The sequence below is a fragment of the Balearica regulorum genome, chromosome 7 (genome assembly GCF_011004875.1).
Source record: "Balearica regulorum gibbericeps isolate bBalReg1 chromosome 7, bBalReg1.pri, whole genome shotgun sequence".
In the NCBI taxonomy this organism is placed as follows: domain Eukaryota; kingdom Metazoa; phylum Chordata; class Aves; order Gruiformes; family Gruidae; genus Balearica; species Balearica regulorum.
Genome location: NC_046190.1, coordinates 37,351,181 through 37,377,038, shown reverse-complemented (window position 1 = coordinate 37,377,038; position 25,858 = coordinate 37,351,181). Strand labels below are relative to the sequence as shown.

The following is a 25,858-nucleotide window of genomic DNA, read 5'->3' as shown; positions in this document are numbered from 1 at the left end:
ATTAAAAGAAATCATTCTAACTTTTTATTTGCTATAGCCTTATATGGGGAAAAAAATTCTTCAGTAGGGTACCTGAGGCACCAGGAGGAGAGGATGGTGTCAAAGCTTGGTTGAGCACCTTTAAAGAAGATTTACGCATAAAAGGAGTTAAATGAAATTCGGTGTCGCTGTCTGAGGAAATAGAGATTTGCTTTTGCTGTCTGAACGTCTGGGTCTTGGCTAAGAGATGGCTTACCTCTGCTGCTGCCAAAGTTGAGGTGTTTTCAAGTGCCTCCTCAGCAGAAGGACTTTCTGGGGAAAAATAAGCTGAGAAATAAGTTTAGACAAACTCTTTTACCTAAACCTCTTCTTTTTCCTTGAGCTTTACATGTCACTGAAGTCCCTGAGCAGCGTGCGTGGCAGGTGGGAGTTACAGCGTGTGTTTTGCAGCTGGCTGGAGCCAGGACTGTATTTAGGGATGAGCGTCGCCTAATTGGGGAGGAGAAAGGCACCTTTTACAAAGTCATATATAAAATCCAGAGGCAGGGTGTTTATGCTGGTAAAAAGGACTGTGCCATCCACCGCTCGGCTCTGGCGTTTGATCAAAAAAGACCTATAAATACTGCATTATACCTGCGCAATTTATAGTCGCCCCCTCCTCTGGTTTGGGGTACGTGTGATGCTGGCCATCAGTCCCTCCCTCTTGGATCAAGGGGGGGAAGCTGAAGGCAGCTTTGTCATTTAATTTGTGAGCGTTTGATGTCAGTGTGAGCTAATGAAATGCTGGGTCGTTAAAGCCATTTTTGGGAGGGCTGCTGCCATCTCACGCGCCTGCTCGCTTGTGTTGCGCTTCGTTCATTCGATTGTGTTGCGTCTTGCTGGCTGATTTGCGTGTGTTCAGAAGAAGAGAGCTGAAAGGAAAAGGGGTGCACGGATGTGGTGGCTGTCCCCACGCTTAAAATGTGAATTCCCTGTTTCCCTTGCTATCCAGGTTTTCTTGAGCTGTGCCACCGTATGTTCTGCAGCCTGGTTGGCGTGGGTGGGCTGGGAGAGACGTGGGGTCTCCCCACAGCCCGTTTGGCAAGGTTTGGGTGTAAGGCTTAGGAAATAAAATTAATTCAAGTTTTCTTTAATGATTACGTTGCCTCTGCCCTCCCCAAAGCAGGCTCCGGCTGCCAGCAGGACTCGCACGGAAGCAGCAGCCGTATCCTAGAACTGAAATACAGAGTAATAACTGCAGACCAGAGCTACATCTTTCATGTAGGAAAGGATTTTAACTCAAAAAGAATAATTACAGGGAAACAGCGGGTACCTAGTTGAGATTATATGTATTTTAATCCACCTTCTGTTTAATTTCAGTTTTTTCCTGCGTTATTTAGTAAAAGGAGGGATTTTTACAAGGGAAAAGGACCCGACGGTGGCTGTGGATTCCTCCCTGGAAACCCCAGACCTCACTGAGGGGACCAGAAATGATTTGGAAGGAATCAATCTGAACATTCATGAAGGAAAAAAATCCTATTAGAAACACTTCATACAGTCTCTAATTAATCCAGTTATGGTATAGATTGGGTGCTTGTTTTTTATTTTTTCCTTTCTGACACATAACTCGTCAAAATTTCTGAAGGGCCAATGGCTCTGCAAAGGGACCAGAGTGCACGAACCCAGCAGGATGCTGTGGATGAAAGCAGAGCCTCTTCTTTTGCTTTGTTTCGGTCTGATTTTTGTGTCGTGCCACTTCCCTCTTTTTGCCTTGCTGAAGGGGAGAGCTCATCCCAGTTGCTGTGGGCTCACCGCCGCTGTGCAAAGTCTCTCCAAACAGGCTTTCCTCGGGTCAGACTTTGTAGGGAAGCAATTTAACTTAAAATACGCTCACGTTCATGCAAAGCCCTTCTGTTTTACTAGTATCAGGAAGGGAGCAGGGTGTTTCAGCCCTGATAAATGGTGACAACTGAGCTGCTCTTACCTCCCCTCCTTCCTTCAAGTAGCAGCCATCAAAGGGAGACCAGAGGGCAGCCAGACGCACACGAATACATGTAGGGAAACAGCTAAACCAGCCCAGTGAGGGATTTTTTTTTTTTTCCCCTTTATGCAGCAAAATCTACTGCATAACCTTGCCAGATTGATAGCTCCGCGGATTGCTCTTTTCGAGAGGCGTGAATAAAACTACCGCTCGCTTCTTTGCTGATGAGCTCAGCTGCCAGTCTGGGGAGGGGGAAGTGAAATAATTCGTTACAACTCTTTTATTTTATTGCAAGGTTCAGCTTGTCTGCTCGCTGCAGGGCCTGTCGTGGGGAGAGGGTGGATGGGTTGGTTCTGCAATTATTGGCCCGGGGTTGCTCAACAGGAAAACCATTTTTTATTATTCCCAGCCTGTTGGAATAGTTGGTTCATAGAATATCATCTTTGCAACGCAGTCAGAAGGAGCTGCCTCATGGATCAAGCCTGTCAGGAGGGTTTTCCACCTGGTGCTGGCACTTCTTCTGATTTTGTAATCAAAGTTGGGGGGAAAACGTCTCATCTCAGTGTTTTTAATGTTTATCTTGAACACAGAGGTGTCGGCACATTGGTGCTCACCAGCAGCCTTTCCGCACCCCCTGTGGTGTTGCACGAGGAAGGCGAAGGCTTTGAGGAGCCTGGGTTTGAGGCATGTCTTGAACGGGCCGGGGATGAAGCTTATTTCAAACCTCTTTGAACACAACACGTTTTCATAAAAGCAGTTTTCCGTGGAGAAACAAGAGTCTTTCGCCCCTCTGCCCGCGTTCGCTGCGACTGGCAGATCGCATCTCGCTAACCTCGTGCCCTCCCTCCCGTTGCAGTGACGATGCAGCAAGTGGCCAGGACGGTGGCCAAGGTGGAGCTCTCCGACCACGTGTGCGACGTGGTGTTCGCGCTCTTCGACTGCGACGGTGAGTGACCCCAACCTCGAAATGCCAGCCACAAAAGTTTTGCCGTGGCCTTGGCTCTTCTCGCCGTGCTACCGTCCTCTATTTGCCCGTGGATCCGTACTGATGCTCCTGTCAGGGTATCTGATGGTGCCCAGCTGCCGAGATGTTGATCTTAAAGCACTGGATGCGGTTGGCACGCACAGCTTGCTACACAGCTTTTGGTTTTTTTTTTCTTTCCCCCCCTACAAAACTCTATTTTGTTTAACAAAATGAGCTATTGTGTTCCTGTGATGGAAACGAGCCTATCTGGTACTTTGTTATCTCCAAAGTCCTAGACAAATATCCACTTAATTAATTAATGGCAGCTCTGTGCTCTGCTGGGAAGTTCGTTGCTTTGCTGGCCCATAGAGGATGCAAGCGCTTTGGGGTAGCTCGTTGCCACGCTGAAGCAGTCTCGGGTTGATTTAATGAGAATTAGCGGAGTCTTTGCCACCAGGGAATGATGGCAGCAATTCAGGCTCAGAAAGTAGCAAAATTCTGCAATTGCCCAAAACTGTCGAGCCAAAACCAAAGACCTCGCTGGTGCCCTGCTTCTCCGTCAGTCACTAGGGTCTGGCAGCTCCGAGCAGCAGCAGCGACACATAAATAGACAGTTGTTTGCTTTCTGATATAAATATGAACATTAAAAGAAAAAAAATCTTTTTATTCTTTGTTGTCCCTCTTGGTTTCAGCCCCACCTGCTTCCTTGACGCTTTGTAAGGTTGCATCTCTGTTTTATTTTTCTCGGTGCTTCAGTGCCACTTCCCGATACGATCCTCAAAGCCAGACGAATCAGGCTGGAGATCAGAGTGAACCCAAGCGTTAGCAGAATATTCTCCATTTGCATCCTCTCGTAGGAGAATCTGCTAAATATTTTGATAGCAAACCTTTGGGGGAAAAGACAGAAGCAAGTGGAAAAGCAGGTAGAGACCTCTGGGGGTTTTGTGGTTTTGCTCTGTTGGTGCTTATTACAGACATTACCACGCACGCATCAAAAACCTGCAGCACCGCAGGGAATTTTTTTTTTTACTTTTTTTTGGCCCCTTGATATTTTGCTAGAATTTGGCTGCCTGGATTTGCATTCAGATGTAAGGCAGGGAAAAAAACGCTCTCAAATGAAGAAACTCGTATGTGAAATACAACGATGTGGTTCCCCGTATCAGCCGGAGAGATTCTCTCTCCTTTCACCTGGCGAAACGGTGGCACTGGCGGGTTTGTTTCTTGAGGGCTGACATATTTCTGCTGTGCCCAAAGGTGGGTTGCTTGCTGCTCCCCGGAAGCTAAAATCAGCGCTGTCAGCTGGGCACCATCGGCTGGGGAGCAAAACAGGCAGCGTGATGCACGCGGCATCGCGGCAGAAGGCATCAGCCCCTCGGCAGACAGGCGTCAGGCTGCCGGTCGTGCCGTGGCTTCCTGCTGTCCCCTCCGATCTACCAGTGCCCTAAATAAAAATCCCAGAGGTTTTATTGCTTGTTAAGCAACTATGGAATAAAATTTGCCCCGATTTACTATAATCTTATTTTTAACAGCCATTCACCTGATGTAATTCTTAATAACCTCATTAGCTTACTTTAATGAATCTTCCTTTCTACTCCATTAAGAAAAATCTGTGCTCTGTTACCCTGTGTTCCCATAATTTCCTAAATCACTTAAAGCTGAGAGTTGTCTGTGGGTGCATGGGCATTTGCTTTTCCATCTTCAAGCCCCAAGCCCTGCGAGCCGCGGCGGTGCCGTGCTGTGCCGGGCAGCCTCCGTAGGGATGGGATTTAAATATTCCGATTTGGCAACTCTTGCTCAGTGCGGTGTTTTGGGAGGTTGAAGCTGAACGTGATTTCAGTCTCCGCAAGAAATGATGCTTGCGGCTGCTGCCCTCTGAAGTTCGTGCACGTGGAAAGGAGGTTTTAGTGGGTTTTAGTGTTTCTGACGTATTTTTTTTTCTCCTTCTCCCAGGGAACGGCGAGCTGAGCAACAAGGAGTTTGTTGCCATAATGAAGCAGCGCCTTATGAGAGGTTTGGAGAAACCCAAGGACATGGGCTTCACGCGCCTCATGCGAGCGATGTGGAAATGCGCCCAGGAGACGGCGTGGGACTTCACCATGCCCAAGCAGTAGCCGAGTCGGGGAGGAGCGCCCGGCTCCCCCATCCGTGCACCGCCGCTGCCGACACGCGTGAGGTGGCTCCAGCCCCTTCGTAACCGGAGGGAGTTTTGTAAATCGACGTTAGAAATCAAAGCCTGTTGTATTTGCAGCTTCTGCTTGCGGCTGCGCCCCGTTATTCTCCTCTCTCTCAGGAAAAAGGGAAGGAAAAGAAAAAAAAAAAAAAGGACTTTTCTTACCACCTCTGCTTTGTGATGCCAGAGCCGGGCATCGAGCGAGCTGGCGGGGCTGCATCCGCATCACTTTTATTTCACGTTATTACAATGCGCCACGGGGGTGGTTTGAATTCTGAGGCTGCTCCTGAGGACGAAGCCGGGGCATGTCTAGAGCAGCCGCGGGCTGGGAGCGCCCCAGCATTTGCTCTGTGCTCCCCGTGACTGTCGGGGGGTGGAGGGAGGGACGCTGCCTCTGATGTAAGAGCAGTTACAAGCAGATCCCATTAATTAATTGTGGGTTTTTTAATGGGGACCCTCTGCGCGGGGCATGGCCGTTCTGTACCGGGCTGAAATGTAAAGTACCGTGTAAAAATGTTCGCTCACATCACCCTGGCTCGTGCCTCATCTCTTTCCGTGACGTGTCCCCGGAGAAGGGAGGGAAAAGCCGTGATGACGTCCCAGAGCTGGAAGCCCGAAGCCCGGGGGGGGGGGGGGGGGGGGGCGGTCCCTGTCCTACCACACGCGTCGCCTGCCTCAAAATTCTCCTTTCTTTACCAAACGGCGCCCGTTGCGTACCGGCCCCCCCCCCAGCTTAGGACTACAGCTCCCCCGTTGCGTCAATGCGGCCGGGGGCGGTGCGACCGTGACGCCATCAGGCCGCGCCCGGCGCCCGCCCCCTCCCGGCCCGCCGCCGCCATGGAGTCGAACAGGGACGAGGCGGAGCGGTGCATCGGCATCGCGCTGGCCGCCGCCAAGGCCAACCAGCCCGACAAGGCCCGCCGCTTCCTGGAGAAGGCCCAGCGCCTCTACCCCTCGCCGCGGGTCCGCGGTGAGAGCCGGGGGAGGTGGAGGGGGGGGGGGGGGCGGCGGGGCCTGCACCGCCGCGGCCGTGCCTGACCTCTCACCCGCACCGCGCCTGCGCCCTGCGGCCTGTGGGGCGGGGGGCGCGCGGCCGCTCCCAGCGGGCTTTGCGGCGGCCCCGCCGCCATGAGGGGGCTGCGCTGGGCCCGGCCGTGTTTCCCCCTCAGCCCCCCGGGGGACGGACACCGGGCTGCCCCCCGGGCCTCCGCTTTACCGGCCGTGAGCTGTTACCGGCGGCGTGTGTTCCCCATCCCCCGGCGCTGCCCCTCACCGATTCAGGGCCCTTTTCGTTAACTAGGGCCTTGTCGGGACCTTCGCGTTTCGGACAGCCCCGTCGGTGCCCGCAGCGCAGCTGCTGCGGTGCGTTTTATTGCGCGTTAAAGAAATAACCGTCTTTCTTCAAGGCTTTCTGCCAGTTTTATGGGGTTTCAGGAACGATCTCGTTTCCTGGAAGCTTTGTGGCGTACGTAATTAACGTGTCACGAGAAGCAACCGGGAAGCGGTTTGTAGAAGCAGCAACAATTCTTTCTCCCTGTAGAAATCCACTTGAAGAGCTGTAGGCTTTTTTTTTTTTCCCTTATCTGAGCTTTGATTCTTTAGCTGTGTTCTGCACCTTGTCTGTCCCGCAGAGAGCCCGAGGCTTCCTGTAATCCTCAGTTTGGTTGCACGAAGCCTCTTCCTCTTCCCTCAAAACACAGCGTATCGGCCTGTCGTACGTGCGATGTGGTTTTCCTTCCCCTTCAGAGTTTTACTGAGTAGGAAAAGTGGCTTTTGGAGGAAAAAGCGTGGCATAGCACACAGAGGGAGCCACCCGGATAAGGATGACCCTTCCTGAGGAGCTCTGCTAGGGCGTGCGCCAGAAAAGCACGTCTGGGTGACAGCGAGCACCGGTTTGCCATGTAAAGCGGCCGTGCTTTGCCCTAATCCTGTGGCCTGGGACAGGCAGAATAAAAGGTGGGATATGTCCTGCTGGAGAACTGGAGCATAGGGGAGGAAAGCAGAGGAATAGGGGGCAGCAGGGCAGGTTAATGTTAAATACAGCGTGCTAATTTGTGGCCAGACCCAGCCAAGCTGCTGGTGCGAGTTCCACATCTGAGCTGGATGTCCCGCCGGCTGCTCCCTCGCGCACCTTGGGGTCTGCACTTGGGGAATGTTGTCAAAGACCCCACGGTTACACCGCGGTCATTGAGTCTTTACGTAGCTTGCGTGCCCCTGGGAAATCTCTTTCTCATGAGTTACATCGGGTTTGGCAACGATCGGTGACGTGGACCTTGCGTAGCCCGCGCTTCAGACTCTGCTCCTGGCTGGGTCCTACGGGTATCCTGACAGGATCAGCAAAGGATTTTGCAAGGGGATTTCAGGAAGAATCTATGTAAATGCAGCCGGGCACGCTGGTATAGACAGAGTCCCGCTGGTCGCCTTTAAGTGGGAGTTTTGGAAAAATTAACAGAAGTGGAACAAATGTTGTCTAATAAGCAAGGAAGAGTGATCCATAGCACATGGTTGGCGGGGAGCTGAGTTGGCAGAACTGAAAACTAATTCAGCAGTCTCTGCTTTGGTAGTTTATGAATTAACGCTGTGCTGTGACTGCACGGAAGACCAGCGCGGCTTTGGGATGCAGAAGCAACAGGGCTGGGGCTGTAGAGCGAAACGGGACGGAGCCGTGGCCGTACGTAGTTGGTTTGGGGAACCACCCCACCAAAAATCTCTTGGCAAGCTGTAGGGAACTGAGCCCAAACCAGCAAGAGCGGGGCGGGAGGGACAGCCTCGTGAGAGGAGGCTTAAAAAGAGCCTGGTGGTTTGCTCCAGGTTTGGAAGGAACAAAAGCAAAGACTATGATTTTGTCAGCACTGGAACGATGTAAATAAGAGCAAGGGAAGGATTTATTTTTCTGAAAGCCAGAATCTGTCAAGCCTGCAGGCTCAAAAGCCCGTCCAGTGAGTTACTGCTCGTTAGCCCGCGGTCATTTTTATCCCTCGTCCTGTAACAATTCCCTGTATTGGCTGTTGGATTACCGAGCGGTTTTTTCTTGCCCCTACAAGCTCTGTGGGGCAGATAGGATATCTTAGCTCGTCTCTTGGCCTGCAAGCGTTGTTTGCGCTTGCATAAAGAACGTGATACCCCCATAGTGCAAGGTCTGTAGTGTGCAATCGGCGGGAGGAGAGATGAAACGTCCTTCTCGGTTCTAGGCTCTGGATAAAGGACTGCAAGCTCGTCAGGTTACTGATGCCTTTGTAAATAACGTTGTCTGGTTTTAATCGTGTTACGTGTGCCTGTTCTCTTTAATGGGGATGCAATATATAAACTTCGGGCACGAGGAGATCAGCCTGATATTTGGTTAAAAAAAGATGGTGCTCTCCAGCTGCCAGGGAAATGCGTGACGGAAAGATACTTCTGTGCTTGGAGGAGCCTTATTTGCTTTCACAGCGGTGTTGTCACCTGTGCTGTTAGGCCAGGCCTGAATCTTTGTCCCTTCCTGGCTGCAAAGGACAGAGGACAGTGTCTGAACCTTGCAAGGAGAGGGCGATAGTTAACCCGATACGTGTATGCACCCCACTTAAGAAAAGGGAAACTGAATTTGTGCAAGTCATATTCGGTAATTGAGAGAGAAGGTGGTTTTCACAGCTGCTTCTACACACGCCACATACGTAGGCAAGACAGCGCAAGAGAACAAAGCGCCCTTCTGACTCGTCTTTTATGGGTCCTATCGTGCTGCCAGCAATCGGTGCTGCAGCTCTCTGTCCCCATGTGACTGGCATCCCACAGTATTATTTTCTAAGCTCTCTAAAGATACGGCATTGTCACATAATTTACCCAGCACACTAGACTCTCAAAGGCAGGAGATAAAGAAGAATAATACGCTTTATAATGTGCTAGAGAACAAACATGGAAATGCTTCGCTTGTTATGGAGATGTGGAAAAAAAGGAGAAGGCAAGGATGTGCTGCTTCGGTGATCCACTGTGGCTTCCAGGCTGGGAAGGGCTGGGGTTTTGGTGGAGGTTGCATGCTTTTGGAGAAGCAGGCGGTATCTTCAGCAGTAGCCCTCGCATCTGGGTAAGAAGCAGCAGGAGCTCAAAGGTTCCTTGGGTGAAAAGGTCTTTCTGATGAAGGGTGGGGGGTCTTAGAGCGGTGGCAGAGATGAAGAGGGGTCTCTTTATGGGAGAGCTGGAAGGGCTGATTGAGCTTGGCGGTCTCTTAACGTTTTTTTTCTTTTCTTTTCGTCTTTTTTTCTCATTTCAGTTCTGCTTGAATCGCTGAACAAGAACGAGCAGTCGGCCAATGGCCAGTCCCAATCCAGGGAGTCCACAAACCCTCAGTTCAAGAAAATGAGCGGAGACTTCCCATCGGCCAACGGAGAGGCTGGTGGGGAGGCTCCCAAGGGCTACACTCAGGACCAGGTGGATGCAGTGAAGAGGTGTGTGCACAGCTCCCCTTGGCCTCAACCAGCAGTTCGTTTGAGTTTATCATGTGATACCGGTCTGTTTTTCACAGCCTTGTAAAGGTTTCAGCTTTGAACCATATTGAGTGGGTTTTAGCTGGCTGGGTGTTAAAAGCATACCTAGGAGGATTTACAGTTACAGCAGCCCTGGGAGGCAGCTGGGTTGGGTCTACGAGGGATGAGGTTTTTCCCCCAAAGGTGTGCACGAGGGTAGAACTGTAGGAACGTAGGCCTCTTCCTGGCTGAGGTCCAAAGAGGCATTTTGGATGCGTTCGTCTCACGAACTTCACATTAACATTTGCTTTAGTGTTATTCAGTAACGCTGTGAAACATCCCATGCGCTCCTGAGATCGTGTGGGTGGAAGTCGTGGCTCATAGCTTGCCCTCCTGCTCTAAGCTTTGGTCTAGTAGGAAGCGACAGGGCATATCCTTCTTCCTCTCTCCTGACGATATTCTGCTCATAGTCTCTCTTAGAGCCGGATAAAGTAGAAATCCACCGCAGGATGCTTCACTCTGTTAGCACGATACACTTCTAAAGCTCCTGCTGGAAAGTCCCTGGACGTGTTTATCCAGTCACCTGCTTTCCAAACCCTGTTTCAAGCTGTTCTTTATTCCTTTCTACCATTTGCAAATACTGGAAGTTGAAGGACTGAACTGCAGGCACAGTCACTCGGTAAACTTTGTTTAAGGTTATGGGCATGGTCTGACTTGCGCAAGAACTGCTCTAGCTAATTGGACTTACTTGTTACATCATCCGTTTCTCCAAAACCCCAGCCTGCTGTATTCTGTCTCATCAAAGTCACGTGAGAAGGAGAAACCATCGCCGGCTGTGAGCGTACCCAGAATGATCTGGGTACAAGCCTGGGCAGCTCCCTCTTTCTTCCTCTAGAGTTCAGCTGGTGTTACTTTTAGGTCTGTGCATTAACTGAGTCTGAGGAGAAGGCGGGGAAAAAAGCCAACAGCCCAGCTATCCTTCAGATCCTGCCATTTATTCGTGGTCCCTCCCAAATAGCCTCCAAAACACGAGCGTGATGAATCTGAAGCTTATTTGCCAGTGACATTCCTCTGCCTGAGGAGAGGCCCTTCTACCTCTACTGGCTTGACTCGTTCTGTGGGAGTGTTTGTGTGCTAGTAATGCAGGCACAGCGGGAATGAGTCTGAGGAAAAAATTGGGTCAGGAATTAGAGCTGAGTAAACCAGAGTTCACTCAACAACGTCGATCAGAACTGTGGTGTGCTAGATGTTGTGGAGTTGACGTATTCAGCACAAAGTGGTTTTCACAGCTGAAACTAACTGTGTTTTCTCCCCTCCCTACTGGCAGGGTAAAGCAATGCAAAGATTACTATGAAATTCTGGGAGTAAACAGAGAAGCTTCCGATGAGGACCTGAAAAAGGCTTACCGGAAACTTGCGCTGAAGTTTCACCCAGATAAGAACCACGCACCAGGGGCTACAGAGGCATTTAAAGGTAAAGAGCATTTCCAACTTTGTGATTTGCCCTCAACTGTCAGGTGATGGTGCCGAGTTGGGCTAGCAAGGGCTCTTAAAAAAAACCTCACGAGTTAGGTGAAGTGAAATAAAGCTCTTTGTAAAATTGTCTCTCTTCTGAGCTGGTTGTATTATAAACAAAGTATAAGCTTAAAATAATAAACACAGGTCGGCACGGGAAGGATTCACTCCTGCTAGTCGAACGCGGAGAAGCCTTCCTTCCCTTTCCTCTCGCGGCCCTTCCTGTCTGTTGCTCCAGGCTCCTGCCATGCTGTTCAGGGGGATATTCCCTCGGGATGTTAACCATCCTCTTTTTTTGGAGAGGTGCAGGAGCATTCACCTAGCAGGGAGAAGCTCCAAGTCTTGCAGCCGTCCAGCATGGGGCAGGTGCTGGGGTGCGCCCCTGTCTGCTGACAAATCCAGTAGAGACCCAGTAAGTTGTGCAGCACCAGAGGTGGCCGTTGGGTTCACGAATCCCTCGAGAGAAACATTGCTGGGCAGGCCCAATGGCAGGAAACTCTTCTTCTTCTGGTGTTTAGACTCTTCCACTCATTGAGCATTTTAGGCAGCCGGTAAACCTTCAGGTTTCTAAGCACGGACTCAGCACCTGACCGTTGCGAAGGGCTGCGGATGGAATTGGTGGATGGAAACCCCAGGTGAAAATTTCTGGGGCAAAACTGCACCAGCCACAGAGCTGAGCCCAGCCAAGAACTCGAAAAAGGTCACCAGGAGCTTCAGTTCTGCTGCAAACAGCCCAATTCAGGGTTTCTCTACAAATGCAGCAGGGATGTTTCCTGGGCAATGAGACACCTTAGAACTGGAGTAATTTTCCAAGAGAACTGCTATTGCTTGGAACATATAACCCCATTTTCCCTTGCAAGCTGTGGAAGCTTGATGATTAGCGTTGAGCAGAACTTCTTGATGCCGGTTGTGCAGCGCTGATTTTGCAGCGTTAAGCCATTTAAATAGTGTGGGTCTGATTCTGGCCATCTTGGGAGCGAAACGCATGAGAGTTCGGCTGGAGCAGGGAGCAAGGTTAGCCTGGTGTGAGTGTGTTGATAGAGCATTTGGGTAAGCTTCTAGTAGACATGAATTCAGCAGTAAAAGTCTTATGTAAGGTTTGTTCAAGTCTTTTAAGACTTAAATCCATAACTGATAAGTGTGTTGCTGTTAGCAAATAACGAGCTGACCCCCAGCTACTTGGGAGAGCCGGGGGGCCAGATTAAAGACTGAGCATCTGCAGACGTCTATCTACGCCGCATGTGCAGCGAGCCGCTGTTCAACAGTTTATCCTTCAAACCTTGCTAAGTGGCGAAAGGCAGGTTTCTTCACCTCTAATCTTAAATAATGATGTTTGCTGAAGGCTTTGACAAGAGTTACGTGCCAGGAGTCGTGCGTTAAGCAAGGTGCCCTTTATCCTCCACTGCGGAGCTATCTGCTCTCAGGTTATCTCTCCTCCAAGACTTACCTCCTTGGCTCCCCCGTCCTTCAGCCCCCGAGCTGAGCTCCTAGTTTGCAGGGCTCGCTGAAGTCCAGCTGTTTGGTTCCAGAGGGTAAAGGGGGAAACGTGCACTGCTATGAGGATTTTAGTTAATTTTTTTCTTACGTTGATGTATTAGCCGAAGTCTTGCCATTCGTCTTCCCAGTGACAGCTGATAAAGCATTACGTCTTGTCCTGAGACCTTGCTTCAGTCCATAGTTGCAGTTGGCTGCGGTCTGTCTGGTAGCCGATTTGCATCACTGCCTTTGGCTGACGTTGGAAAAAGAGTTGAACCTGGCTACTTTGAGCTAAAATCCTGATTTGGAATGAGGTCTTTCTTGGGCTTTGTCAGCAAAAAGTCAGGCAACGAACAAAACCCTGAACCGCTCCATTTTTGTTGCTTAACCGCACAGTTTGAAAGAACAAGCTGATACGCTGCGAGTCGGTCCTTGTCGTCCAGCTGCCTTGCCTGGTCGTAGAAATGTCTGCTCTGTGTGCACTAATTATTACCAAGAAGGAGAACGAGTGTAGTGACATTACATCCTCCACCCTCCAAATCTCTAAATCCAAAAAGAAACCGTACACCTCGATCTGACTACCAAGAAAATATTGAGTCTTGGAGTTAATGTCCTCCAACGGGCATATGTCTGTCTTTTCTACTTCTGCCCCCGCCTTTCATACACCAGGCAACTACTGCCGCGAACAGTTTTGCCTCCCTGCGACAGCGGGAGGAGAGAGGATCGGCTCTGCCGTCACGCAGGGAGACTCTTGGGTTGGTACAGAGGGGAAGTGGTAAGCTGAAACGTGTCGAGAGAGAAGTACAGAAATGGGAGGGCGGATGGCAGATGTTCTGGTAGAAGGGCTCAGACTGGTTAACAGGCACCAGTTAACGGTCCTTGTAATTATGCACCTTAATTCTGGCATCTGGAAATTTTTAAATTCGTAGCTGACAGACACAACTGTGAGGCGACTTTTCCTTACTAGCTTTTATGGGAGGCTTTAAAGTCTCTTTCAGTGATCTACCCCATATTTAAATTCTTTGCAGTTCTGGTTTCAGGCTATGGGATTTAATTCAATTAATGCCACTTTTGAATAAAATTTATCAACTGAAATTGTATTTTCCTACACAGTTGCTTATGGCCGAAGGGTTTAGGCTGCAGGATTAGTTGTTCAAAAGAAATAACAAGTTTAATTAAGTGAAACGCGTAGCTGCTCTGCTACCAGCATTTCCTTCGCGATTCATAGTTTCATTCATCTGAGAGGGTTTCTCTAGGGACATACACCGAATTCATACCAGTCATATCTTAACTTCTTCATTTGAATTAATTAAGGCCTTTTTCGTGAGTCTCTTGGTCTGGTTTCCTTCTGTCTATGTTTGGCAGAGACGTGTGCCAGGTGCTAGCGCTGCACCGCTGGAGTAGCCTGTTGAAAAGACCTGGGTAGCTGAGAATCTCATTTGTGTAAGGAGAAGGGCAAGCCCTGGCAGTTTGCAGGGCTAAACGTATTATCTGTAGCAGAAAGAAGCTAATTGCTTCCTTATTGTCAATATTTCAGCCATTGGTAACGCGTACGCGGTATTGAGCAACCCGGAGAAGAGGAAGCAATATGACCAGTTTGGAGACGAGAAACTCAACCCTGCTCGGCACGGACACAGTCACTCGGACTTCCACCGCGGGTTTGAGGCAGACATCTCCCCCGAGGACCTCTTCAACATGTTTTTTGGTGGTGGTTTTCCTTCTAGTAAGCACGTTAAACCTTGGTCTCTTGAATTGTGACCCCATCCTTTTGACAGAGGAACGGTACAGTAGTGATTTATTTGGCTGTGCAAGGATTGCTGAGTTCGATGAGAGAGAGTTCTCCTTCACACATGACTTAAACACCTAGAGTTTTCTAAATTGTTCAGATGAGTGCTTGGAGAACTCAGCATCCAGCAGGTAACACCATCAGAGCTGGACTTCTTCCCAACCTCAGGTATTTGTTTGCATGCTGGCAATGTTAGCTGTTATTAGGTTGGGTTGAATGTGAGAGCAAAAAATGACTTGTTTTAAGGCTAGTTGTAAAAACAATCCAATTTTGAAGAAGGCTCTTCTGCTGGGTGGCTTTAGAAGTTAAATCTTCTCGTCAGAACAAACTATGGTAACAGCTAGGCATTGTTCTTGATCTGTATCTGCTCTGCCACACAGCTGAAGCAGTTTCTCTGAGACCGGTGTCCGCTTCCTTCTTTCCGCTATGTCCCATAAAAAAAGAGGAAAGTCTTATTTCTAGAGCCTAATTTAAACCTCTTGAATTGAAAAATTAAACTGGTATCCTGTCTATCCACAGTGCTGATCGTGGTTTGGGTCGCAGGAAAGAACCGAGTGGCTGTTCCTTCACTTTATCAGTTCCGATCAAAAGGACACAGATTTAATATAAGGATAAGGGTATTTTAGAAGGTTCCCTTGGGTTTTCTCTAGTCATGTTTGGCTGGCAGCGGAGGCAGTGGTTATTTGACCTCCGTGGGCCAACTTGGAAAAATAAATATTTTTTGTTTCAATTGCGAAGACTGACACTGGTAGCTCTTTCCGGTCCAGTATGTAAGAATTAACACGCTAACGTCAAGTACTGGCGAAGGCATCTTGAGGCCTTTTGCGGCATTCACGTTCTGCCTATCAGAGAGCTACAGCTACTCTGCTAAAAAGAGTGAGTTGCTATTTTAGCTCAATCTTTTTTCCTTTCCTCGCTGTCTCAAGAGAATTCATGACCGCTTTCTCAGCCGGTGTACCTTTTCAGCTGTAGTTTTGACAAGACATGGAGCAGCTCTAGTTTTAGGGTGTAAAACCTACCAAAGTTATTTGTTTTTCTTTTTGTAATTGGTTTTAATCTAAAATAAATCTGATTAGAAGTGAGGAGGCCTGTACGAGATATTCTCTCTACCCTGCTTTGCGCAGGAGGTTGGACTAGATGACCTCCTGAGGTCACTTCCAACCTGAGTTTTCCTACATGTATGATCCTACAAAATCCTATAGATGGATCTCCGTGCCCACCACCGGTTCAGACATATCTGCTCGGTACACCTGAGGAATACTCCTTTTTCAGTTGTGGCTTCTATAGGTTGGCTTCAGGTGATGAATAGAATTTTTTTTGTGTGAATTCTTCTGTCAGTCTCCTGTGGAGTCCCATGTCCGCTTCGCCCTAAAGTGACAGCCGTCTCTGTCAAGACATGATGGAGTGGATGTGCGCCTTGTGCGCTGGGATCTCAGGAATAGCCCACGTTCAAAGTTAAAACTCCCGAATCTGCTGTTGTCGGCACCCAGTCTCCTTTTTCCTACCATGTTTTTATTGGTGAGGCTGACGCGGAACATGGCCACCTTCTGTGGTTCCTTCCTGGCCAGCCAGCACCCTCTGACGTACCCTGACTTTTGTGTAATGGTTTTCTTTTCCCTATAGGTAACGTTCACGTATACAGCAATGGCAGGATGCGATATACCTACCATCAGAGGCAGGACAGACGAGAACATCAGGGTGACGTAAGTGGAGAACAGGCCGGGGGGGGGGCTGGGAGTCTAAAGGTTTTTTGAATACGTGAATTGCGAGCTAGTTGGCGTGGCTGTCTTGTGAAACAGTCCTGCTTGTTTCCACCCCCCTGAGCAGAAAGCTGGAGTCGTGGGAAGTGAGCTGCCTTCAGAATTTACACCGAGTTGCAGTTTAATTTGCCGGTGGTTGTTCTCCTGGAGCTCTCATAGCTGTCGTTCAGTGGGGAAAACGCTGGTGTGTCTTGAAACAGTGCCACCTTGAAATAAGATTGCACCAGTAAAGTCACCACAGAATAAGCATTTCCTTTCTGATTTAATTCTGTAATTTCAAAAGGTAAATCCACTTTTCAGATAGTATGGGTAAGTCGTGGCTCCTCCCACCGTGAACTCATTCTCCCTTTTATTCCAGTATTGAAGATGGAGTGTCTCTAATCTGTGATGCTTAATTAACCAAGGAAGAAAATTTAAAGTATGGGCTATTTTTATGTTTTCCCATCACAGAACATCTAAGTATATCTCCAGCACTCCACGCCCTCTGGTCTAGAGAAGTGAGAATGAGGGACTTACTATTTAAGAGACCAGGGCTATGTATTGAAGATTACTATTTTCTGGGGATAGCCAATTATATTTTTTTTCTAAGAAACAAACAATAAGAACTTCCTGAATATTTTTCCTCAAGCTTAAAGGGGGAAGTGTACTCTGCTGGAACTGGAGGGAGCTCAGGAGGTGAGGTAGAGGGGGAATTAGTTTCATCTGACACTGAAGAGGGGAGAAGGCTTTTCCATAAAAGCAGTTCTGCTCACTAGCAAAAGCAGGAAAGAAACTGCAAATGATCTAGAAAAAGCAAAATATGGGCATGAGGCTTTTCAAATTCATTCACAAGGTTCCCCCTGCCAGTCCCCTCTGCCCTGTGTCACATCCGGAGAAGGAGCAGTGGGTTTGGACCTTTGGAGCCACACCGCCCTTTCTGGAAGAGAGCTCTGGGCTGCTGGGTTCCCCCTGGTTATTTTAGGGTGCCTCCTAAGCCAAATGCTTGCGAAAAGCAGGAGAATCGAGGTTGCGAGGGCTGGGAGGGAGAGCGATGCTATGGGGTCCTTGCGTACAAGCGTGTGGGTGGCACTCCACTCTGTGTTTCTGTTCCTTCAGGGTGGCCTTGGGTTGTTTGTCCAGCTGATGCCTATCCTCATCCTGATCATCGTGTCTGCTCTCAGCCAGATGATGGTCTCCAGCCCACCCTACAGTTTGAGCCAGAGGCCGTTAGTACCCGTTTCTCTAAAAATTATCCCGCTGAGGGGGAAAAGGTTGGGTTCTAGAGGGCAGGGTGGCGTGACGGGGTAGGGATCTAGGTGCTCTGTTTCTCCTGTGTGGTTTTTGTTGTTGTTGTTGTTGTTGTTGCTTTATCTCATCACACCGTTGCCCTTGCTGCTAGCTGGCTCGCACGTCGGCGAAGGCCTCCTGGTTCTCAAACAGGTCTTGAGAGGGAAGGTGTGGGGAAGGTTGGAGGGTGCTCACTTGCCTAAGGGAGGATGTTCTTTGACAGGGACCTTGTGCAGCCCATCCCCACAGCTGGGTGTGTCTGTCCTAGAAGGGGACAGCTGAAAGGACTTTGAGAGACTGTAGCCCAGCGCCGAGATCCCATACGCAGAACGAATCGAGATGTAGAGTTGTGTGAAAAACAAAACCGGATCTGTTCTTTGTGAAAGCCTCAGTTTTTATGCCTAGTACAAAGCAACAGAGGAAGAGAAGGAATAAAAGACATTCCTGTAGAGTAAAAGACATTCCCGGAGAAATCCCTACCTTTGAACTCTAATCTTGCCATGAAATAGCTCTGGCCAGACATTTACCGTGCGAAAGTGAAACCGTTTCATTTTCAATCCTGTGGAAATGCCCCGATCTGCTCACTTGGCTGACAAACAAAATGAGTCTTTTACCCTTACTCACTTTGCGGCGCCAACAAAGAATGGGGAAACAGGCTTGATTTCTGGCTGCTTGCATCACTCTTGACAACAGCTTAATGTATTTTCAGTGGAAGTTCCTGATGTCTGTTTAAAGAGGGTAGACAGCCAGCGGGCCCTGTTTAGTGTCACCGATTGACAACATTTGCCATTGATGTTAAATACTCTCAAACCCAGCTTGGCTTTCGGGTCTAAGGTAAAGGTTATGACATTAGTGCTTGGAACCGAGAGATGGAGCGGTTTTGAAGAGGGCACAGTTAAGGGTTGTTCTGAGAGGCTAAGGAATGTTGAGGTGTGATTTCTGCAGTTGATATCAGGACTATAAAATCAAGCATTATCTATGTATACCAGTTTGGTTTATACTGGTGAAGAGGCGGTTTATGGGGCGAGAAGACGTTCAGTGGAGGGCAGCTTTTGAGTGGTCAGGGATTTGCTTCCAGCTTTGTCGGCTGTCAGAGGAATCACATTCCTGAGCCCCAGGGGTTTCTCTGCTGTTCGGTTCCCCCTTCCCTGTGCTTGTCCCTGTCTCTGCACGCTCGGCTAACAGCCAGCAAACCCATTTCCGAGTTTGGATTTGGACAAAAGCGGCAAACGAGCTGATCCAGTCCTCCGTCATCCTTCCTGAGCGACCAAGGCGCTTCAAATTAAACGAGCAAAAGGCGTACGGTGCCGGCAGGCGGTGCTGCTCGCTCGCGCAGGCAGCCGGGCCCCTTCTGCTGCCTGATGGAAAGGGAAATGCTGCACTTGGCTGTCGTTTGGCAGAAAGCTGGAGCTCGCAGCGCTGAACTTAGTGAGCGGGAGGCCAGAAAGCTTTTGAACCTGGTGAAGTTTTAATGAGACACGGAAATTTTGATGCCGCTTATTGATAGCGAAGCGGTCGCTGAGAAGGGCAGAGTCCTGAAGAACCATTTCTCACTCCGTTGCCTTTGTAAATCTCTTCCAAAAACTAGCCTTCCGCCGCAAAACCTGTCTAGTTGTGGGCCTGTCTGTGCCACCCTGCTCTTCAATAACTCCTCATCAAATTTGCCTGACTCAATTGCATGTCTGACATCAGGTGGCAGGTTTCTTGCGCCAGGTCCTGCCCTTATTTTCAGGCTTTACACTCTGCGAGCTTAAATACTCCTCCTTTGAGGGCAAACTCTGTAGCCTCCGTAGTTCACCTTTGTACAGAAGAGGAATATGAACTCTGGGAGAGCTTAGGGCTCTGTCTTGACAGGTAAAATAGTGAGCTGAGCTTCTTCCAGACTGCATCTCTGCCAGCAGGCGCTGCCGGAGACGCGTTAGCCTTTGTCTTGAAAAACGCCAGGAGAGTTTTTTGGTCATGTTCAGTCTATCTGGTTACCCAGCAGTCATCCCTGAGTGCTGGACCTTGATGAAACGTGCAGGAGTCTTTGAATCACTCCTGTAAACCCTGATAAGAGACTGAAGGGCGAGCCGGATGAGTTAATGTTTATACCTGGCTTAAGAATCAGGCTCGCTTTTAATACAGCAGCCAGCTGGTATTTATTATGGGAAACTTTGGGCACGTCTCCAGGTGGAGCTGTTCCTGATGAATCTAGCATTTGGGCACGGGTCCTGTGCTCCAGCTTGCAAACACACCCTCGTGAGTATCTCTAGGTTTGCTGGAGCCTTGGGTAAAAATAAGTACAGGGCTCTATCTGAAATGCAAATCCACGGGGGTAGGGTAAGAAGAGGTTTCCTTCTAGAAAGTACTTTCTGTACTTGCCGGTGCAGGCTCGAGTGCAGAGCGGGTCTAATTTTGTTCTCGCAGCATGTGATGTGGTAGAGGAAGCCGAGGCTCTTGGGGTTAGCAGATATCTTAGCGGTGTGGACTGGGTTTGACCGACGGGCAGCCTCGCTGAGCGAGGGTGGGGGTTGCAGGGGAGCTGTGACAGCCAGCCCCTGCTCTGCCCTCGCCCCGGCGCTGCCGTGCTCCTCGGCACAGGCGCCGTTCCGCCTCGCTGGCTGCTCTCACCCTGCGCCGCACAGGCATCGGCCTGCGAGCTTTGTAACCATCCTTGGGGCTCGCCGCCAAAACCAGACGATGGTGTCGTCAGCGAGGAAGTTGCAGAGAGATTTAATTAGTGCCGAAAATTCTAATGAACGCTTTATTTTAAGTGGGTTTAGGCCTTGGGCCATCTGCCTCAGAGTTATGTCTGTATTCAGAGCTCTGCCCACCTAGCTAGAGGCCTGGCAGGTTTTTCTCTCCCTGTGTTGGCGTTTCATTTCCACCAGAAATGCTTCTCCTTTCCAAACCTTCCAAGTCTGTGGATGCATAGGAGTGATGTACGTTTGATATCGTGGCGTGCTGTGCGTTATAAAGAGCCGGGGAGCTTTTTGCTCTGCCCTTGAAGCGTGTCGTACACTGTTCTGACTCTTCTTCCCGAACTAGGTCTGTGGGTCACATACACAGGAGAGTGACAGAGCACTTGAAAGTCGTCTACTACGTATCCGAGAACTTTGCAGATGAATACACGGGCACGAACCTGAAAAACGTTGAAAGGAGCGTGGAGGATGACTATATTGCAAACCTTCGAAATAACTGCTGGAAAGAGAAGCAGCAGAGTGAGTAGTGTGGGGTCAGGAGCTGGGGGTCTCGGCTGCTGCATGAGGTCAGCTTTGGAAAGGTCTTTTATGGGGCACTGAGTTATGCTAAAGTTACACTTTAACATGGTACGGTGGCGTTGGCTTACTTTTTTTCCTATCTATGACTTTGTGACAAATCTAGTATGTGGAGGTTTTTTGTTTTGTTTTGTTTTTTAATGCTGCTGTAGAACTGGTCAGACAGGAGTTGTGCCCCAGAGGTTCCCTGCTGTGGCAGTGGGATATCTCTGATTTCCAGTGGAGGGGGAAGGTCGCGGCCGTCTCGTTTTCGGGAAGCCCCCGGCAGCTTTGTGTAATATTTTAGTTGCTGGAGGACCGTGTCTGAAAGCCTGCTGCCTGTGGGGTCCCACATCCCGTCCTAGCTCAGAAGGCTGCGGTGGCAGCACTGACATCGCCAAAGGCGGGCAGGGTTAGGAGGGACAGCTCTTGGAGCAGTGGCCGGGGTGGGATTCGAGCTCCTGGGACGCAGGAGGGGCTGTTAGAGCCCCCAGGGGTGCCAGATTAGGCCGATGCAGGGAGCCTCTGCGTTTCTTCTCCCCCGTGCTGCTGGGTTAACCTTCGCGTAGGCTGCCTCGTGTGCCTCCTGGGACTAGAGGCAGGTCCCGTCAGGTTCCTTAGGCTTTCCCTGGGATGGATGAGCTGTCAGCAGATGTTACGCCCATCCTGTCCTAAAGGGCACGGGGCATTTCCTCAGCCTCGTCCTGTGCTTCAGAAGAACTCGAGGTACCTCCCGTTCCCAGCAGAGCCTGCGGCGGGATGTGGCCAGGCAGGTTGGTCTCCTTCCCCGTCGCGTCTGTAATAACTCTGGGCTTTTTCCCTTTGCAGAGGAAGGTTTGTTGTACCGGGCACGTTACTTCGGAGACACGGATCTGTACCAGCGAGCACAGAAGATGGGCACCCCCAGCTGTAGCAGACTGTCAGACGTTCAAGCCTCTCTGCACGGCTAGTCGCCGCCCGCCCGCTCAGCAGAGGTCTAAGTACGAGCTGGTGATGCTTCCCCTGGCAGCGGAGCAGGGCACGAGAGCGCTGTTCCTGCTTACTTACATCTCTGTTTGAGAGACAGCTCTTCACGAGTCTCCTCTGGACACGCACACGTCACGGCGGGGGAAGCACACCCCCTCCGTCGAGCGTACACTCGTTAATCGGGAAATTGATTTTGTTTAGTTTGCATGTCGGCACCCTCGGCTCTCTCCAAGCTCCCCGTTTTCCTCTGGCACCGTCAGCGTTGGGTCTGTCGGAACAGAGCGAAAGCCCCGGGCACGTTGGCGACTCAGCTGAGGTCTTGTCAACCGCGCGTTCGATACGGCGGCCGTGCGCGCCTCGGCCGGTTGGAAGCTTATTTACCGGCCGCCAGGTTTTAATGAACTTGCTTTTGGTTGCTTTATTGTCCGTTGTACCGAAAAAGCTGTTATCCCCTGGCACTTGAAGCAGTGTGATGACAGGGGACAGACTCCTACCAAACAGATGTTCCTTGCCCCTCCCCTCCCTCCCCATTGCCTTCCCGTCACATCAAGGAGAACAAAGCAAACGGCCAGAGTTCACAGCAGGTTGTAGAAGTAACTTAGTGCGTCAAACTGGGAATCAGAAGTAAAAACAGCCGAGGGGGAGTGCGGAAGACGGGGGGGGGGGGGGGGGTTGGAGAGCTTGGATTAAGGCGAGCACGGATAGCACGCGTGAAAGCGAGTGTGCTGGGTCACGGGAGAACTGCACGAAAATAATGAAAAAAAAAAAAAAAATTGGCACAGAGTTTGGAGGCCTTTTTCTGCTTAATTATCTGGGCTGGTTTCACCTACCAGATACTGCTGGGGTGGCTGTAAAATATGCAAGTCCTTCCTACCACAAAATTACTTGAAAACAGGGTTTCTCTATAGAAAATAAATGGGAGCTGAAGCTTGCCCCAGGCGTTAGTTGTACGGACACCGTTTAGGCTTGCACAGACTTCTTGGGGACGTTGGACATCTAGCTGCTTGACGTGCAGACGCGAGCAAGGAGGTTTAGCGGGGGAATTTTTGTTCGGCTTTTATTTTCCTTGGCAAAGGGAGCCAAGCGTCCGAAAGTTTGGCCTTTAAAGCAAATCGTCTGGGTCGCGCTCGGCCTTTTCTTGGGTGTATCCTGTTTTTGGGACCGTTCTTATCTTCATAAGCCCGCTCTCTTATTTTGATAACCGCGCCTCTTCTTTCACGATAGGCCATCATTAATTACCTGCTTTTCTTTTTCTTTAATTCCCTCTCTGAAAAGAGAGCTGCTCTGAGGCAGAGGGCCCGCTGCGGATTGAAATAACGCGACTGAAAAAGCTGCTGCCTGTAAATGTTGGGAGGGGAGGAAAGGGGGAGGAGGTACGGTGACGTGCCGTTGTCCGGAGACTGACACCGCTACCGCTTTTGTTCCCAGACTCTTGAAATGCCTGAAGACTTTTGGTGAAGTGCGCTGAGCCCGAGGTGACAGACTTTTGATATTTAAAAGAGAATCAAACCTTATCTTAAAAAATGGAATCGGAGAATTAGCAACGCACAACTGCCCTCTTTCCTCTCTCTGCCTGTCTCCGCCGTTCGACCCACGTCTCAGGCAGCGATTAAGGACAGGAAATCAACTGCCCGTCTTCCTCCCTCCCTCCCAACACCGCTAGCGTGCGACGAGTCTCGTCGCTCCTGGGATCCCACGACCTCCAGAACAGACGCGTAGGGTGTAAACCGACGCGAACCCGCCGCAGGAGCCACGAAGCAGGAGACCCTTCGCGACAGAGAGAGAAATTGGACGATTCGGTGATAGAAGAAAACTTTAAAAAAAAAGGAAAATATAATCTATTCAGAATTAATTTATAGCTGTATATATGTTGTACTTTTAAACTATGCAGGGGTTGGATGATTAAATTATTTTGTTTTCTGCCCGGATTGGTAAACGGGGAAGCGGGAAGTCTCTTCCCAGGGTGTCTCGCTCTGCAGCGCTTTCCTGCCTGACACACTAAAACAAGAATCACTTTGCAGTTACTCCGCTTTGCTTTCTGGAGGACGGCGGCATTCTGTGGCTTGGGATGTCCGTACCTGCCTTTCGGGTTTTTAGGATAAAGGACATTCCAAATCTGTAGAGGATAACAAAAGAAATCGGGAGGGGGAAACCATTTGGATTTGCGGTGCAGTTTTGCAGTGTTGGCAGAAGCTGCAGCGGGTCAGCTGAGCCCCGGCGTCACGCTCGGTGACGGGAAGGATTGTCCTGGATGGTTTTTTTGCTCGTCAGTCGTCGGATTTATTTTTGCCCGTAACTTTTTTTTTTTTTTTTTTTTTTTTTTTTTTTTTTTCAGAGTCTGCTTTAATTTTGCCTCGTAATCAGCGTGCGGCATTCGTTCTGTAAAGAGGGCTTTCCACAAGCCGTCTCCCTTTGTTGGGGTGGTTTGGGTTTTTTTTTTTTCCGTCTCCTACACTTGGGGTTCCTCACCCACCAGCGCTCCCGTTTGCAGCGTGGCCGTGGCCTTGATGCCCTTTCTCTTAGTTTCCTAGAGGAGACCCGTAAAATACTGCTAATTCCTGAGAAACGGAGCTTTCTATTGCTTCTGTTGAAAGAAGTTTTGCCAGGGGAGATGGCAGAGGTGTGCCTGATCTCTCCTCGGACCCCGCCTGAACTCTGCGGCGCGTCTCTCACTCGATCACCGTCTCTTCAAAGCAAAGCCGGCACGAGCGGAGCTACCTTCCATGGAATAAACTGGATTTTTTTTTATTTTTATTTTTATTTTTGGTACTCTGCGGTTCATTTTTGTCTAAAGACATTTCCAGTGGGAAGCGGCTCCCGGGTGGGGTGGCAGGGGCTGGAAGAGGCGAGTGAGGTGGTTTTATTTCTTTGTCGTTAGGAATCCACGTGCTCTGTCTTCAGCTATTTATTTATTTTGCAAAATATCGGCCCTCCAGTTAACTGCAGCCTTATTATCCCACAGCCACCATGACTCGGACCTGATTTTAAGGGGTTTGTTTGGGTTTTTTTCTTTTGTTTTAAAATTCTTCTGCCTTTGGAAGGAATGGGGTGGCAGTATGGCATTTGGGAATAGCTCTTAATAGCCGGTATGAAGAGATCGTGGGGAGGGGGTGAAACGAAAAAGGTGCCGAGCGTCGCGCAACGACATTCCTCGCCCAGAGCCCGCCCGCCAAAACCTTTTCATTCATTTTTTTTTTTTTCAAGTAGGTACCCATGGATAACAACGAGCGAGAAGGCGTAGATCCTAACGGATGCTCACAGAGGCTGTATCTCTCAATTTAGAATTAATTATACAATTGTACATCTATAAATAAATGTTTATAACGTGAAAAGCTCCGGCCACGTTGGTGTCCTGCGGATCCTTGCCCCAGTCAGCGCCGGTTTTGCAGCTCCCTCGCATCGGCACGGGCGCTCGCTCAATGAAATTCGGCGTCTTTGCCGTCCTGGCGGCTGAGAGCTCCGGCGCTGCGGGGACCGCCCTGGCGTGGGAGTGGGGAGGACGGGGGGGGGGGGGGAAGATGGAGAGGAGGGTCCCCATCCCCGCGGGCAGAAGGCTCGGGCTGCCTTCGTCCTGGGCAGAAACGCTGGATTGGAATGTGCTTCCCGACAGCAGCGGCTCGGAAGCTGCCAGCTGCCAGCTCACAGTCCTCAGGGTCGGATTTGGGGTCCGTGCTCCCAAATGGGTCGTCTTTTTTTTTTTTTTTTTTTTTTTTGCCTTCACAGGGCAGCAAAAGACTTTTCCCAGAGTGCCTGGGGCAGGCTTGGCCCCGCTGGTGCTCCCCTCCTCCTCCTCCTCCCCAGCCCCATGCACCCAAGGGCTGGAGGTTTTGGGGTGGTGGTTTGGGTTCTTTCCCCCCCCTTTTCCCTTTTTTCCTCTCTCTCAGAGGCCAGGGATCACATCACTTCCATTTCCTCTCAGTGCTGCGTTCCTGGCAGCGGTGGTGAGTCAGCCCCGCCGGCCTCTCGCAACGCCGGCGCCGGCACGCCAACCGGGAGAGTCCGGCATGAGCCAACACAGCCACCAGCTTTTGGGGTGGTTTTGCTGCGTTTTTTGGGTCATTCCCAGCCCGGAGCAATGGGAGATGCTCTGCATTTCCGTGTGCTGGTCCCTGCCCGCTCTTTGGTGCAGGCAATTTGGGCTGCTCATTAGCTCCTTGGCAGCTCGTTAGCCCGAGTTTTTAATTGGAGCGGCTGCCAGAGGCAGGGAGGCAGCAGGGGAAGGCAGATGCCCCACAAGCATCCTCCTCCAGCAGGTAGGGAGCGAAGGGCACCCCGCTTCTCGCCACCATCGGTTTTGGCAGTAAACCACGGCATTTAAATCCTCGTTTGCTTTATCGCTGCC

General features: G+C 50.2%; 2 protein-coding genes across 7 annotated transcripts in view; both read left to right on the top strand.

The window, feature by feature from the left end:
• The window catches only part of MICU1 (mitochondrial calcium uptake 1), a 104,051-nt gene extending 98,449 nt beyond the window's left edge, over window positions 1-5,602 (top strand). For all 6 annotated transcript variants that reach the window (XM_075758985.1, XM_075758984.1, XM_075758981.1 and 3 more), the window contains 2 exons: window positions 2,796-2,885; window positions 4,854-5,602. In XM_075758985.1, the coding sequence (XP_075615100.1) occupies window positions 2,796-2,885; window positions 4,854-5,014 (251 nt within the window). In that variant the 3' untranslated portion in view covers window positions 5,015-5,602. The remainder of the gene's footprint in view (window positions 1-2,795; window positions 2,886-4,853) is intronic.
• A 269-nt stretch (window positions 5,603-5,871) lies between these two features.
• On the top strand, window positions 5,872-24,848 carry DNAJB12 (DnaJ heat shock protein family (Hsp40) member B12). Its single transcript, XM_075758991.1, has 9 exons — window positions 5,872-6,043; window positions 9,317-9,491; window positions 10,837-10,982; window positions 14,037-14,222; window positions 15,909-15,988; window positions 17,141-17,250; window positions 20,342-20,514; window positions 21,379-21,530; window positions 22,945-24,848. Exons 1-8 carry the CDS (start codon window positions 5,911-5,913, stop codon window positions 21,498-21,500), a joined length of 1,125 nt encoding a protein of 374 aa, XP_075615106.1. The 5' UTR covers window positions 5,872-5,910; the 3' UTR covers window positions 21,501-21,530; window positions 22,945-24,848.
• Window positions 24,849-25,858: the final 1,010 nt, after the last annotated feature.

Bases quoted from the DNA above. Each gene is read 5' to 3' on its own strand.
- DNAJB12 (XM_075758991.1), top strand. From the start codon at position 5,911: ATGGAGTCGAACAGGGACGAGGCGGAGCGGTGCATCGGCATCGCGCTG. The intron at 15,989-17,140 runs GTAAGTGGAGAA...CTGTTCCTTCAG, and splicing joins GACGAGAACATCAGGGTGAC to GGTGGCCTTGGGTTGTTTGT. The intron at 20,515-21,378 runs GTGAGTAGTGTG...TTCCCTTTGCAG, and splicing joins CTGGAAAGAGAAGCAGCAGA to AGGAAGGTTTGTTGTACCGG.